This window comes from Epargyreus clarus, unplaced genomic scaffold (assembly GCF_041222505.1).
Source record: "Epargyreus clarus isolate Ecla_fem2 unplaced genomic scaffold, WU_Ecla_fem_2.2 ptg000014l, whole genome shotgun sequence".
NCBI lineage: Eukaryota > Metazoa > Arthropoda > Insecta > Lepidoptera > Hesperiidae > Epargyreus > Epargyreus clarus.
Window position 1 is genome coordinate 7,000,255 of NW_027332222.1, and position 15,101 is coordinate 7,015,355.

At 34.9% G+C, this 15,101-nt stretch overlaps 2 protein-coding genes across 3 annotated transcripts; both read right to left on the bottom strand.

Annotated features, from left to right (window-relative positions):
* Window positions 1-1,369: 1,369 nt before the first annotated feature.
* Window positions 1,370-3,195, bottom strand: LOC140747124 (uncharacterized). The gene is made up of 3 exons (XM_073079377.1): window positions 2,799-3,195; window positions 2,459-2,726; window positions 1,370-1,838 (listed from the first exon to the last, which is right to left on the bottom strand). The coding sequence occupies exons 1-3, from the start codon at window positions 3,045-3,047 to the stop codon at window positions 1,531-1,533; spliced, it is 825 nt and encodes a 274-aa protein (XP_072935478.1). The 5' UTR covers window positions 3,048-3,195; the 3' UTR covers window positions 1,370-1,530.
* A 1,120-nt stretch (window positions 3,196-4,315) lies between these two features.
* Window positions 4,316-8,029, bottom strand: LOC140747091 (uncharacterized). 2 transcript variants are annotated; one of them, XM_073079339.1, is made up of 3 exons: window positions 7,612-8,029; window positions 5,617-5,806; window positions 4,316-4,695 (listed from the first exon to the last, which is right to left on the bottom strand). In XM_073079339.1, the coding sequence occupies exons 1-3, from the start codon at window positions 7,852-7,854 to the stop codon at window positions 4,400-4,402; spliced, it is 729 nt and encodes a 242-aa protein (XP_072935440.1). In that variant the 5' UTR covers window positions 7,855-8,029; the 3' UTR covers window positions 4,316-4,399. The 2 variants fall into 2 exon arrangements, with proteins under 2 accessions (XP_072935440.1, XP_072935439.1); XM_073079338.1 differs by lacking the exon at window positions 7,612-8,029 and adding an exon at window positions 6,279-6,730.
* Window positions 8,030-15,101: the final 7,072 nt, after the last annotated feature.

Here is a 15,101-nt window from a genome sequence, read left to right on the forward strand (position 1 = left end):
ATATAACGGAAGGGTGTTAATTTCTAAAAACAGATGCAATAAGTTATATCCAATATATATATATATATATATTGTAAATATTGAAATAAAATTTTAATTAGGTATTGTACCCGACAATAACCCTCTCACATCAATATAACTGTACAAGTATATATAAAAATGTTTTTTAACTTCTGTATGAAAAAAATACCAGTCACTCACTAAATAAACTGGAACGAGTGATTCATGTATCTATGAGATAATTAACATATAATTACCTATTCATAAGTCCTTCAGGCACTAATTTCCTAATGAGTTCCTGTCCATCTTGAACTAGCTGCGACCTCGGCTGCAGGTCAAGGGTCAGAAGCCACTACATCCTCATAAAGAGTATGGTTAAGCGCTCCGACCTAATTTCCCCCTTAACTAACATGATATCGCACCCTTAGAATTAGTTACTATGACGTACCCAAGTGCAAAAATCCCTTGGCGTCCCCAGTCAAATTGACAAACAGAAATACAAAATACATGACAGAAATACAGACATACCTAAACAAATGCCAAACTATCCAATACAACTTAACTCCTCGTAATTACCGTAATTTCACTAGATTGAATTTTAATTTCGGATGAATAAGACACGATGGCAATATAGATTCGAATGCATTTTTATCGCGTGCAAATTGGCACTTACGTCTTACGAGTTTTTTAATTCTGCGGAGATGATATAATTAGTGATCACTTGCGTACACTAAATACATTAATATGCACAGCTAAAACCCTATGGATTGAAATTCGTAAGCAATAGCAATGGACAAAACTGGACTGGAATCCTAAGGATGGACATCAAGGCCACTGGCTCAAAAACCACTGACGATAAATCTAGTTAGATTGCTTACAATTTCCCAATACCGTTAATTTAAAGCGCTACATATTTAGGTAAATTATGTGTAACAAGAACATGCGAATTAGAGATGGGTTGTACTAGGTAAATTTGGGTCTAGGTATGCCTGTTCCTAATATTTAAAAATACGTGATCCAGAAACCTGTTCCACCTAGTCCCATAAAAGACTAGGTACTTATTCTTGGACTAGGTACATATTAAAACTTGGACTAGGTCCGACCTAATCCGGTAAAATACCTAGTCCCGGTACCTGTTCCAGTATATACGCCTCACCTCTAATGCGAATGCGGTGATACGCTTTGTAGAACCACGACATAAATTATAACTGAGAAAATTCAAATGAAATATCACATATACTTAAAAATATATTTGAACTATTAAGTTAATTTACAAAGTATACAGGTACTTAAAAATTAAAAGTGATTTACAAAAGTAATAGTTAGAGAACTAGTCGTAGTAATTTAGTTAATGGAATCTTTATTAGATTCCATTAACAATCTAATAAAGATTCCATTAACTACATTACTACGACTAATTAGTAACTATACGAAATAAAAGAATTTTTATTCCTAGATATTTGTCAAAAGTGTTACATTGTAAATCGACTGTACTACACTACTATATTACACAATACAATTATTGAAACATTAAAAGACATTTACAATAACAATACTAAAAATAAAGACGAATAAATATTTCATCACAATATGGTTAGAGCAAGTTCCACATACTGCCGCATGTCGAGTTATAGTTGGTAAATCGAATTTATAAAACTCTTGTTGATATTTATACCATTCCCAACGCTGGACCCTTGAAGGCGATCTGCGAAGTATCAATGAAAATATTCCGCCATTGCCAACTTCTGAACAGTGGTTTAGAATCAGCATGTGTGGTGATGCTTTTAGGATCCGAATCACGTCTGGATGTCTCGGAGGATCATCTGGGTACCAAACCTCTGTAAAAAACAATATTGAGTGAATATCTATAAATATAGAGGTAGCGATAAGTCGACTAACGTCCGTTATTAATTATCAACCTAAAGCAATTTTTGCTTACCAAGATTACACATTTGACACATATTGCCAAGAAAACTTATCGAACTTCTTCTAAATTTGGTTGGCAAAAATTGGCTAACATTGATTATTACTGACAGGTGAGTGAAATATGATGGCGTTATGTAAATCGTTAAAAATAGTATCAACGTAGATATAGTCCGCGGAAAACTGCTAGTCCGCTGAATATAGAAATGAATCGCGTCACCATAGCAAATTGTGTGACTACCCCTGCTCGCAACAACTTCAGACCAGACTAGCAGTTTGGCGTGGGCTATACCAAAGATACATCGATCTAGAATATCCACTAGAAAGAATAAGAATGGCACTAGAAGGAAGGAAAATAAAAGGGTGAAAGAGAGTTTACCTTATCTAGAGTAGAAAAAATACTAATTAACCCTATGAACTCGAAAACATACAATCTAAAAGATGAATGGCTAAATGTCACGCGACGAAACGAACAGCTATTAATTTGAACAGCTATTAAATAAAAACAATGTATGTTTTAAAGTAACAAACAGACCTATGCCCCTAGAAGCCATAGCTCTTTCCCATGCAGTGGTCTTTTCCGCGGTCCACAGTCCTGGATCTTCAGTGTAGAAGGTATATACTTGTTCCATTGTTTGGCCATCTTCATCCCACAATACTCGCACACGTCTGACTTGGTAAGCATCTCTTTTCACTTTCCTCTTTAGTCTTATATCAAGCCAGGAACCAGCAAGCGCATCTCCGGACCATGGATTGCTTTTGTAGGACCGCCAGTTCTGATCCGTATAATTATTGCGAAACATCTGGAAGAAAAGATGATAAGTAAATAAATTTTCTTAAGTATCTGGACTAAATCAAGATAAGAATTTACGTACAGTCCATTCCAGCCAATCTTGATTGAATTCTCTAGTGACATCAGTGATATAAAGACTGACGCAGCCGACTGTATCCGGTTTGTTAGTCCAATCAGGGGTGTGTTGAGCGTAGCCGACGCCATACCACAACCCGTAAACATCGTCCAAATTGAAATGGTGAGACCACCGGATACTGTCGCCGCAGAGCCCTTGAACTTCAGGCGCGAACGTGGAAGTGAAGAATAAGAGATAAGGCAACGTAGTAAACATGATGTCACTTGGAATAACGCAGGGAATATGGGACAAGGCGTCGGCCGCGGCCGTATCGCGGCCAATTAGCGAATTGATTCAGGTGATGTTGTCCTCTGTGCAAGGAATGGCGCAACATCTGCAGCGTGATTCATCGGATGTGTTTATTATGGCTAATTAACAAGGATTTTTAAAGCTATACTTCATTTTTCTTCTTTAGACGACCAGCGTAGCATGATGGTCACCATACCGGTCTGATGCGCAGTGGGTTCAGAGTTGGATCCGCGACTAGATAGATATTCGAACGATGAATTTAAATTTCTGTTCTGTTCTGGGTGTTTGTGTGCTCATCTTTGTGTGTATCCATGGCACCCACGACACAGGGAATCCTACTGTGGGGCTATGGGTGTAGAAAGCGTCTTTATTTTTCAAATTTTTAGTCTATTTATTACAAGACAATTTTATAAGTAGGTACAACCCTAGTACTTTTTACATAACTTTTTATATTAAGTTTAGGCGAATGTAAATAATAAGTTAACTAAAACCTAAATATTATGTAGGATGAGCACTGGCACCACCCCTTTCTATAATTTTAATTTTTGTTCATGTTTTCCGAATAGTTATTAAGTAAGTAAAGTAAAGTGGTTCTGTGGTGCTGGAGTAGGAATTCAAAATGTACTTGAGTTGTGTAAGTTAAGTTTATATGTAATCAATTCCAAAAACTTTATATATTATCGTCATTATTTAAGTTCTTTCATGCCAGAAATCCTTCTTATTCTTGTTTTATATAGCGAATGCAGCCAATGTAATATATAGCCAGAATGATCTCTCCATTGAATGGTTTTAAATCAAGCTTTTTATAATTCTTTACAATGTTTCTTGTAAAACGTACAATACAATAACATGAGTTGAACCGTACGATTAAATAATCGTTCATTTAACGATCTATATTGTTAATTTATCTATATTAATACTTTATCCCAACTTTTTTTTCAACGAGTTTGAAAAGAAACCATAGCGTATTCAGTAGCAATAAGTATATTTTAAATATGAAGCACTCAAACCTTGTCCTCAAAAGTACCAAACCAACGTTTTGGATCATACGTATGTGTATGTACTTACTTCTTATGGATTTTTATGTTCATTCTGGTTTTATAACTTGCAGTGACCACTTAGGATTGCACTTAAATATAGGGCATATACTGTAGATACAAATAACATTTTACGAATTTAATATTTTTGGCTGTCATTAGAGTATTATTCATAAAATGTATAGTAAAACAAAAATACGTCGTCTAAAATGTTTAATATCAGAAGTATTAGATTTATTGCTTATATACAATATAAGTAATTAATTCACTGTAAAGTGATTGTTAAGATCTCCAAATAAATACCCATAAGATTAATAATAAGACACTTGGCAGTCTGAGCGACGTAGCAGAGTTTTCACAGACGCGCTTCAAAGCAGAAGTGGAGAGGTTTTTGATGGAGAAGATGTTGTGAATGCCCGCCAGGTCTTGCGGAGTGAGCTGGTTTTCGTTCCTGGCCAGCACCACGCTGTACATCTGGGAGCTGGGCAGCCGCATGCAGAAGTTCAGGACCAAGTAGTTGTTCGCTGCCTTCAACACCTGGATCACGCCTCCGAAGAACCGGTACATTTTGTCTACGGCTGAAACCATTAAGAAAAAAATGAGTAACATGAACAAACGGCATCCAAGTTAGAAATGCGTCCTCCGTTAAATACTGGATGATTTGTGAAGAGTCAAAAAAGTCCTTAGTGTTTTCCTGAGGATATGACTTATTACATTAACCGTAAAAATAATCTTAAAGATTTTCATGAGAGTGAAAGCTGAACTGAAGTGAATGTTGAACTGAAATGAATTTGTGATCATATCCATTTAGAAGGTGGTAGAACCCTCTGTGATTCGACTCCGGTAGCACCACCGCCACACCTATTTCTGCCTTATAACGGCAGCGTTAACCGCTGTTGTGTTCTGACTTGAAGGGTGTGATAAAGGAGACATACTTTTCCGAAGCGTTCCATCTTAGTCCTCAGGGGTAGCGGCGCATATTAGACCGACCTCAGGTGGGACTATCTAATCCTATCTGGGGTTTATTTCAGATGTCAGGTTATAAAAAAATACCATAAATTAATGAAAGATGCATTGCCAACCTTATAGATTAAACGTAAAATGAATAATTCTATAGATATATCTTAACGCACTGAAATCTTGATTTGTTGTCCCTTGATTTGTTGTCTCTTGATTTGTTGCCTGTTGCTTGAGGCCACCTTCTTCTAATTTTTTAAAGAATACATGTTAATTACTACGATCAGTCTAGGCCATAAACAGTGTCCAGTGGTTAAGAAATGCGGCTTTTCATTCGGGAGATCCGACGTTTAAATCCCAGGCAAGCACCTCTGGTTATTAAAACTTAAGGGTAAATCTGTGCAGAACCCCCTCTGAGAGGAAGCCCGTTCCCAGCAGTGGGACAGTAATGATTGGCCACGACACTAAGACCAATCAATTGTTCAGTCGACTTTATGGTTAATCACATTCAACAATTGTGGTTTATCATTTTTTGTACTTACATCCAGTAGGAACATCCGTTGACCAAAATCCTTTGTGCGAAGTATTGACTTTGACATGGTAGTCATCCTGCCATATACCTTCATGCCATTCGATGACGAAGTGTCTGATGCGATACTGTTCAGGTTGATTGTACACTCTGTTCACGTACGGTGAGTTCGTCAATGGGGGGTACGGTGCTGGTGGGGTAGGCTGGAATAAGATAAAAGAAAAAAGTTATACATTCATATATACAATTAAAGTCTCCTTGGAACTTTGTTTCCTTGGAATTTCAGTTTTTCACCATGAAGATTCAGATCGTTCAAATTGAAAATAATTGTTATACCATGAACCTATTAGAAATAATTTGTCATTAGTAAACCTACATTCCTGCTGCTGCAGCTATTCCTATATTTAAAATGTTCATTTTAGTTTTAGTTTAGCAAATAAAACGGACACATAGGACAACACAGTTGTAGAGATAGATAATCATTTAATATTATATAATGCATATTTTTATGAAGGTTACTCAATAAAAAAGCAGTGAAGTAAATAACACGTACAAACTATTCCAGAATATTATATTTCCAGATTACAAAACGCTAGGATATAGGTACTTAGGACCAAAGAATTTGTTGCTCAATCATAGCCAGACTTTTATGCCTTATATAATACTACAACTTACTAAGTTCCCGTTTATTAGTCCACCGCTTACATAATCTTCTAACTTCCTTATGTGAACTATTGGGCAATAAGGATTAAATTCCGTTTTCGTTTCCTTATCCTTGTGAAATATGTATTCTCGAACATACCACATGCCTAGCACTGTTTCTTCGTCAAAATCATTAGTTGGATGCAAGTGTGGACAGTAGTCTACATTGACTGCTTGCGCGTTTGTATAGAGAAATAGAACAATAATTATAATAGAGGTCATATCCAAAATTATTTAATTAATCGTACTGAATGAAACACTTATATAATTGACACAGTACACGTGAAAGCACATCACTGAATGCTAAAATTAGAGGTATCTCAAGACAATCGCTAGCGTAATTTTTGTGACCTGTTAATTGACTTATAACCGACCCCACATCCTTTATTATAGGTTAAGGTAATACATGAATTGGTTACGCGGGGAACGTTACTGTCCCACTTCTGGGCACCTGTATCTTTTTTAACGAGTTAGAGTCAAAATAGATGTTATTCGCGCGGCAGCAGAATATCCGTTGGCAAATAAAGAAAGGACCGCTAAAGCAGCTGTCAAATTTCACGTTTATCCATGTTGTTTCTGTAATTTTTCAGTACCAGATACGAGTATTTTTTCTGTGATTTTTTAAAATCTTTTATTACATTGGAAACATTTTGTAAAACATTCAATTAGAAGTAAAAGATCTAGGAAATTCTTCCAGCTATTCTGAAGTTATAAATAACTACCCCGACTTTGTTTTACTTTCGTTGCGAAATAATTATTTTAAATAAGGTAAATTATTTATTTTATTATTACTTAAAACCTATGATCAAATTGTAAGTTAGAACTGCCCTCGGTAAAACAAGATTTCACAGTGCAATGCAGTTTGTCATTTACAATAAAAAATCTATTTTTTTTTTGGGAAACAAAATACTTAATACTTACATACAATAATTTTCACATTAGACACATAGATTAGTAAAGATTACTCACTCCTAACAAGAAAATGTACCCAGTTTTGAGAATTGAAATAGTTGCGTAAAAAAGTTTTGCCACGTCTCCGTGCTAAAATGTCCCTAAAATATTTGAAATTATTATTATAAATTATTTATTTATTATGTAAATTACGCAGTATTAGTTATTTATTTGTAAATTTTCTCTAAAAATGTTTTTATTTGTCAATAATTCAAAAAAATAACTTACTATAATAAGCCGTTTGTGGCTTTATTCAATTTCAAGGCGGCGAAGTATCTTTATTAATCTATATATATTATCTATATAGATTAGACATAACAAAAATCGGCAAAGTCTCCACTAATATTTTACTAACCTGAATGTAGAGCTCCCTGATATCGATGAAGAAGCACTCATTTGTATGTTCTATTTTGTATTCTCCCTTAGCATGGGGAATTTTTTCTACTCCATACCAAACTCCACTAATCTGATCCAAATTGATATCCCCAAAATACGGAGATAAATCATCACAATACTTATGGTTTTCAAAATAATTACCGTTGCTGTAACATTGAACAAAGCCAAATAACAGCGAAATCAAAATGATATTGTAATCCATTGGGATTAAGCCGAAAACCCGGATAAAGACGGATGAAGGTCTCGGATAAACAGATCCGGGAGTACCAGGCGACTATACACTACAGAAGGTGGTGTTCGGATAAACCGATTTAGTAGGGACGTGCTAGCAAGGGATACGTGGGCGGGCTCCCGAATTAACTACACTCACTCAATTGACGCTATACCACACTGCTCTACAGTAATTTGCCAGTTTAGTTATGCGACAATACTTCCTTTGCAAACATTATGAAGATTTAGACAGACCCTTCATATATTTTTTATTTATTAGACGGTTATACACCTCCCTGTAATAAATAAAACTATGTACACTGAAACTTCTTATAAATAAGTTTCCTTCTTGAAGTTTACAGCAAGCATCGTAAGATCAAGCATTTTCTGAAGATTTTCCCAAATGTCGCTCAAGTTTTTCCATACTAGAAGCTTTTCTCAGCATACTTAGATAACAAGGCAGCAGAAACGCGAGAGTATGGGGTGAATGAAATCAATATTATCCAATGACGTCATGCAGGGTAGTATTGATCGTGGAGCGGTTAGACGTACATTGTTGTAGCTACTCGTATATTGATTTTACATTATTTCTGGCTGGCGTCTGTGTGAAACGACCGGGAGAGCGAGCAAGTTTCAACTCTATTTACTGAATTTCCCGAAATGAACCTTATGACATCTACATTTACTTAAAAAACAAGAATACCAATTATCAATTGAAATTATTTATAAGATGTTAGATTGTATCAAAATGAAAAACAAATATGAAATTAAATAGATCTACCAAGCAAAAAATTGTATGTTTATAAAGCAAGCACCTATATAATGCAATGACGTAGGTTCTGACAATTGAACGTTCATGAATGACATGGTGGGAAACTTTGGTTATAATACTACAGAAACATGACGCCATTAAGACATTATCCGGCTTCATCCGGATGTAAACTGGAATAATGAAATATTGTCACGCATTTAATTGCGATCATTATTTTATATAAGAAAAAAATGGGAATCTTATAGATGAAAAGCAACATTTGTACTTGAACATTGAACATCATTATAAATTTAAAGAAACTACACAGTTTAAACAATAATACATCAATTATTGATTGTTTTATATCGAAATATATTCGTATATTCGTAATTCGTATATTGAAATATAACAAGTGTTTGCCGTCAGGGTTAAATTCGGCAACAATCTTAAATTTATTTATATCGTCAATACATAAAAACAATAGAAAAAAAGAAATCGATTAACAAACATAGGACAAAACTGTGTTACTTTCAACAATTTGCAAAAATACTTTTAATACGATGTGTCATTAGGCGTAAAAGTTATTTTTTTAATCGTATAAAAACAGTCACGTAGTCGTCAGTCGTAGAGGTCATTTAAAATTTTGTTTCACAAAAACTCTGGTTCCTGTTGCGAAGAAATTTAAAAACAAACTTGTTACTATTTGCGTCATAATCATATTTTTCTATATAATATCTTGTCTGCTAAGGCACACGTCGCTCTACGTCTGTAAAATGTAAATGAACCCATATAAGAGGCATCAGCTACATTTATGTCAATATGCCCAAAATAATACAACTCATAAATCTCAGTTGTATAACACAAGACATATTTGCCATCTCCAATCCTCGTGCTGTACGTTCTTAAGTAATCGGAGAACATACCTCCAAGGAGGTCAGACCATGTTCAGTCTAGGTCTCAATCTAGACCTTTTTATCACTTTGAGCCACTGATGTCTTAGTACATAGGTACCAAATGTACTGGTGTATTTCACTAGTATGAATGTGTGATGTATGTCTTTGATGAATGTGTGCTATCAAGTACTTACGTGTGATCGTGTTTGACTGATTTATCGCTGTGTGCTAATAAGAAATCTGTAGCGTTCCCTTTCAGATGTATGTAGGATCTATCTTCATAATAGGGCATAGAAAGTATAGATATTAGGAAATAAGAAGTCTCGTAGCTCATTTTTGATATACCGTGAAATTGTTACAGTAGTTAAGTGTAATGTGCTGACTGCTACTACTATTCTACAACTACACTACTACTGTATTTTACCGTAATAATAATAATAATAATAGGTATTGCTTGTGATATTTTGCAGTCTTTGATCAGTTAGTTATCCGTTTTGAGAATAGTAATTTAGTTTTCGCTCTACGAGTAGGTATTATTTCATCGCCATCATACATACAATACTGACGTAGTAAGATCTCAGTTTTATGAAGATTTAAAGTAAACATTTATTTACAGTAAGTTAAAAATTCGCTTTTCGTTTAAGAAAAAACAAACACATGACATTCATGAAACCGCTACCCCTAAACAGTTATCATAAATGCAGCTTCCATCAAGTCTGATAACTTTTTTGTCAAAACTAAGTTTTCTGATTTTTATAATAATCAACTTTAAATTAATGTTTATACAACAGGAAAAATCTTATAAAAAATCAGGACGTTATATTGAGAAGTTAACCTTTCTCGTAGCTACTTTCGCCTCGTAGACGGTTTACGGCGCTACGCTTTTCGCACAGCGTAGGCCGATTCCACCCTAAAGCTAGTTTTCACTGACGACAGTTCGTGACGTAACCGTTTGCTACCAAGTTACCAGGGTAGTATAAATGTACGGAGCACATCGACGCCACCGCGCAGGTTAAGCGGGCGCCCCGCGCAAGATAGTGTTCGCCAATAGGGCAACATGATAACGAGTAGATACGAATAGTTTACTCCAACTATCGGAGGGTGAGGGCAGCGGTGACGTAGCGCTCAAGTTAGGGTTGAATATTTGCTCGTCGCGATCATTGATAAACTGAACTATGATAGTTAAATATTGCTTCAATGTATATTAATGTAAAGTGATATATCGGTGATATACGCTTTATTTTCGTTCCTTTGTTAATAAAAGTATTTACAATATTTGTTGTTTTTTTTTTATTAATATTAACTCTTTAACCCTAAACTACAATATAGATGTTAAAGATACACTCAAATAACAACATTATCGCAAAATAATAAAACATTGCGATTTCTAGTTACTGATAAAAATTAAAAGACAAGCCCTCTCTAATTAAACGCCGAACCTTTTAATGTTTCATGAAGATTTATAAAAAAATATTTACTGTCACTAATTAACTAATTTACAGATTCCTAACTCAAGTTACAAGTCAAAGGTCTGTAATCTCTGTTTATTTAAGTATAACTAAAGGCTAACAGACAAAATATCTGGTGGTATCTACTTTCAAGCTTGCAAAGTAATTGTAAAGTATTAAATAGTGTTGTGTTTGGATTTTATGGGTGTCCAAATGTTTTTTTTTTAAATATAGGAGTAGCAGGCGAGCATGTAATCCACCTGATGGTAAGTGGCTACTGCCGCCCATGAACATCTGTAATCAACCCCAGATAGGATTAGACATTCCTACCTGAGGTCGGCCACAGATGCGCCGCTACTCCTGAGGACTAAGCTGGAACGCCTTAGAAAAGTATGTCTCTCTTACCACACCCTTCCAACCAGAACACATCTAAACACTGCTGTTATAAGGCTGAAGTAGGTGTGGCGGTGGTGCCGCCGGAGTCGAACCACAAAGAGTTCTACCACCTTCAGAAAGAAGAGACATAAGGTAAAGACATAAGACATTCTAATCTAGTCCTCACGTTAGACAACCTAACAACACATGTGGCCCATATCAATTCGGACTCCAATTTAACCAGGACCTATTTTACCGTCATTACCGTTCATCATCATCCGTTACCACTTATCATCAGATGGACTGAGTGATTCTTTGCTACTTCTCTAAACTTGGTAAATAAGAATGTAAAAAAATAAAACTTAAGTATAACTTTAAAATAAATGGGATTTACTTGCGTATTTACATTGACTCATACATTCACACTCCACTTTTTAGGAATACATACATACTTGCAATCATACGTGTGTTGTCGCTGTCTACAATGTGAGCATGTTTACAATTGTGTGGGGTGACGTATGGATCGCCCATAACACACACAAGCGCATGGCAAGGGTAACCGAGACAGAGGGTGAATCAATCTCCGAATTTCTATGTGTCCCTAGTACAAGGGGTCACAATGAAATGCTGACGTGTCACGAGTCCGTTACGAAGGGGTGGATCCCAGCGGCGCTTGCTTTTCTCTTCTATGCACCCGTGCGTAACACTTATTAAAATTAAGAGACCCGAATAAAAAATGAAACACGATAATATTATATTATGTCATTATTATTTTATTCTACTGTTTTTTTTTGTGCCATTTTAAAGTAAGTGTAAAAGTTTTTTGTAAGTTTTTGTTTTTGTGTTTATTTTTTATACCCATAAAAATATATATTATACTACATATAACACTATTAACTTGTGATTCTACTAGTTTTATACACATGAATCAGTAAATTATTTATACCAGTATTATAAGTAATGACATAGTTGTTGAAATTCGGTCTCTTGAGTAGACAATCATGTATCGAGGAGCCCGTGGTTCGCATTCAGGACCAGAACCAAGTACCAAACCAAACATACTTGTATTGCGTATTGGAAATCACACCTACACATGATTTGTCATCAAAACCGCATGAGGTAATTTTTATACCTGAGAGAACTTAAAAAAATGTTCTCAAACTATGTAAAGTCTACAAATCCGAACATGAGCAAGAATGATATACTTATTCTATTTCATTTTTACTATTTTTATAAAGTAATGGTAGCAAACGAACATACAGTCCATCTGATGATAAATGGGCACTGCCGCCCAAGGACATCTGTAGTACACCACATATACCAGCAGCAGCCACCGTAGCTAGTAATGTTGCTGTAATTTGGCAGTCATGCAGAGTTGCAGCGTTGCCTCCGAATTCGAACCACAAACCACAAAGTATGCTACCACTTTCAAAACCTGCTAGTTTTATAAAGACAATTTTCAATTTGCATAAAAGATCCTAAAATAACAGCATATCATGCAAACATAGAAATGTTACGCAAACAAGAATGAAATATGAATAGACAGTGGCAAATCAAAGAACCTTTGGCATTTAGTGACCTTTCAAAAGGACGGCTCCGTCTGTCATGGTTACGCGACTTATCAGAGGTCGATTGTACTAGGATGCGAGGCATTCCCGGAGGTTGATCGAGAAAATCTTTGCTAATATCCATCTCTCTCAGATTTTTGTATGAGTTCGAAAATGATTGCTTTACTCTTCACGCGCCGCTTTTCAAAGTTGTAAGGGATGGGTGTATTCGCGAAATTTACCTTATTCCGTGGGTGTTGTAAGTTCTAATTATAGTATCTTTACGATCTCTGATATTTTGTACATTTATTATATTCTTTGTGTTTAAAAATAGTTTATTAAACCATGTTTTTGTATTGTTTAATGTTACTTTCTGAACTTGTGATACTGTATTAATATTTATTGATGAAAACATGGAGTGCAGACATGGAGAGGAAGTGTCAAAGATGACTTATTACCAATTGGTAATAAATAGTCCTGAAATATATATTTCAACTTCGATCAATCCGAGATGTCAGTTTAGAGCGAGGGTAAAGTTTTGATATGAAAATCTTAACATCGCTCTATATGTCCAATACTCTATCAAAATATTACATACCAAAGATTGGAATTTGTCAATTTCTAGTATGCAGAAATTGTGAAATGTCCACCGTATTTTCAAAACATTTCATAGAATTTCATAAATTAATATTACGAGTATATCTAACACAATATTATTTTATTAACAACACGTAAGAATAATCAAAACATGGAGACCTAATATAAAGTAAATAAAGAAATGGCCTAATTTTTGTCTCCAAATATAATTAGGCCATCTATAAATATTCTTCAAAGCAAATTTCCTTCGTCGTAGTCTACGAAAGTTAGCCAACAACCTCTCTATTCGTAGCGTAGACAAGTGCTACGTCGTAGAGGATTTTCGTGAAACAATTTCCCCGCCCACCTTCCAAGGATAGAGGCGGTACTGTCCCGGTCACGTGGCAATACTACTAAGGCTTCATAGGCCGTAAGTACAAAAATAGCTTCACAAGGACTAATTTCGTACACTCGAAGAGGTTTTCCAAGAAGTGTGGGCGTTCGAGTACCAAACACAAATAGATTAAAATGTCAGACAGAATAAATATAGATTTTAATTATACGTAATACTTGGATTTAAATGTATGTCAAATAGAAAATTATTTCGCAGGACGTTGGGTGGACGACTAATTATAGATAATAATAATAATAACCATATTTACTTATTATGTATTTAAAATAGGCAAATAGAAAATTTATGATTGCTTGATAGCTATAAACGAGCGTTATTAAATTTTTTTTTGGGAATTTTTTGGCGAATTTAAACTACCGGGTTCAAACTATAGATTGGTTGAATTTGACTAACATCGGTATTCTTCCTTTATCTGCGGTACTTTCTAAATACTAAAGATTTTTAAGAAAGGTCACATTTGAGTTAATATTTAAATTTATTACATGAAAGTTCAATTGTATTTATTGGAATTAACTTATACTGTGTCATTTTAAAAAATAACTGTATCTTACTGAACCTACTACTTATTCAGTTTTTTTAGTTAGCCAGTTTAGGCAGTATTTTTATTCTAAGTTTAGTTAGACAAAACGATTTACTTTCGTTAAGATTTTCTTTACGACTTTCAGGCAGATTATATAAAAACCCTACGACAATTTGACTGCGTATGTAGTGGCGCCTATCGCTAGACAACGAACATTTAAAATAGAATATGTTCGATAAACAATACATTATACACGTGACGATTTCTTGGCAAAAATTATATTGGATGTTTGCCACAACTATAATTTACAATTTAATTTAAATAGCCTTACAAATGTTGCCCGTATAATTTCCCTACCACGTGTCCTAGCGTAGACGACCTGAAACTTGTTAAGAACTATAAACCAAGAGGGACTTCAGGGGCTAAAATCATGTATTTACTGAATCCACTCTTTATTTTAAGGCGGCAGAATTGTAGTACTAGGAGAACCTTTTTTTTGTTGACCTATAGTACGGTAGCATTTTCTTCGATAAAACCTGGTGACGGTAGGTAACCACTGCCTGCCACTGGATACCTTAGTGGTAACAATTCTGCGGTTCCTTAATAAATAACAACATAGTACCTATACATCAAAAATTTGTAGCTTATCACTTTTTGGTACCAGAAATCGAACTTGAGTCATTATTTGAAATATTCATTTATAATGTATTTTTATTA

Coding starts and splice junctions, on each gene's coding strand:
- LOC140747124 (XM_073079377.1), bottom strand. CDS start 3,047: ATGTTTACTACGTTGCCTTATCTCTTATTCTTCACTTCCACGTTCGCG. Junction 2,727..2,798: donor AAGATTGGCTGGAATGGACT/GTACGTAAATTC, acceptor CTTTTCTTCCAG/ATGTTTCGCAATAATTATAC. Junction 1,839..2,458: donor TATGGCTTCTAGGGGCATAG/GTCTGTTTGTTA, acceptor TGTTTTTTACAG/AGGTTTGGTACCCAGATGAT.
- LOC140747091 (XM_073079338.1), bottom strand. CDS start 6,527: ATGACCTCTATTATAATTATTGTTCTATTTCTCTATACAAACGCGCAA. Junction 5,807..6,278: donor GACTAATAAACGGGAACTTA/GTAAGTTGTAGT, acceptor ATCTTATTCCAG/CCTACCCCACCAGCACCGTA. Junction 4,696..5,616: donor AACGGATGTTCCTACTGGAT/GTAAGTACAAAA, acceptor TAATGGTTTCAG/CCGTAGACAAAATGTACCGG.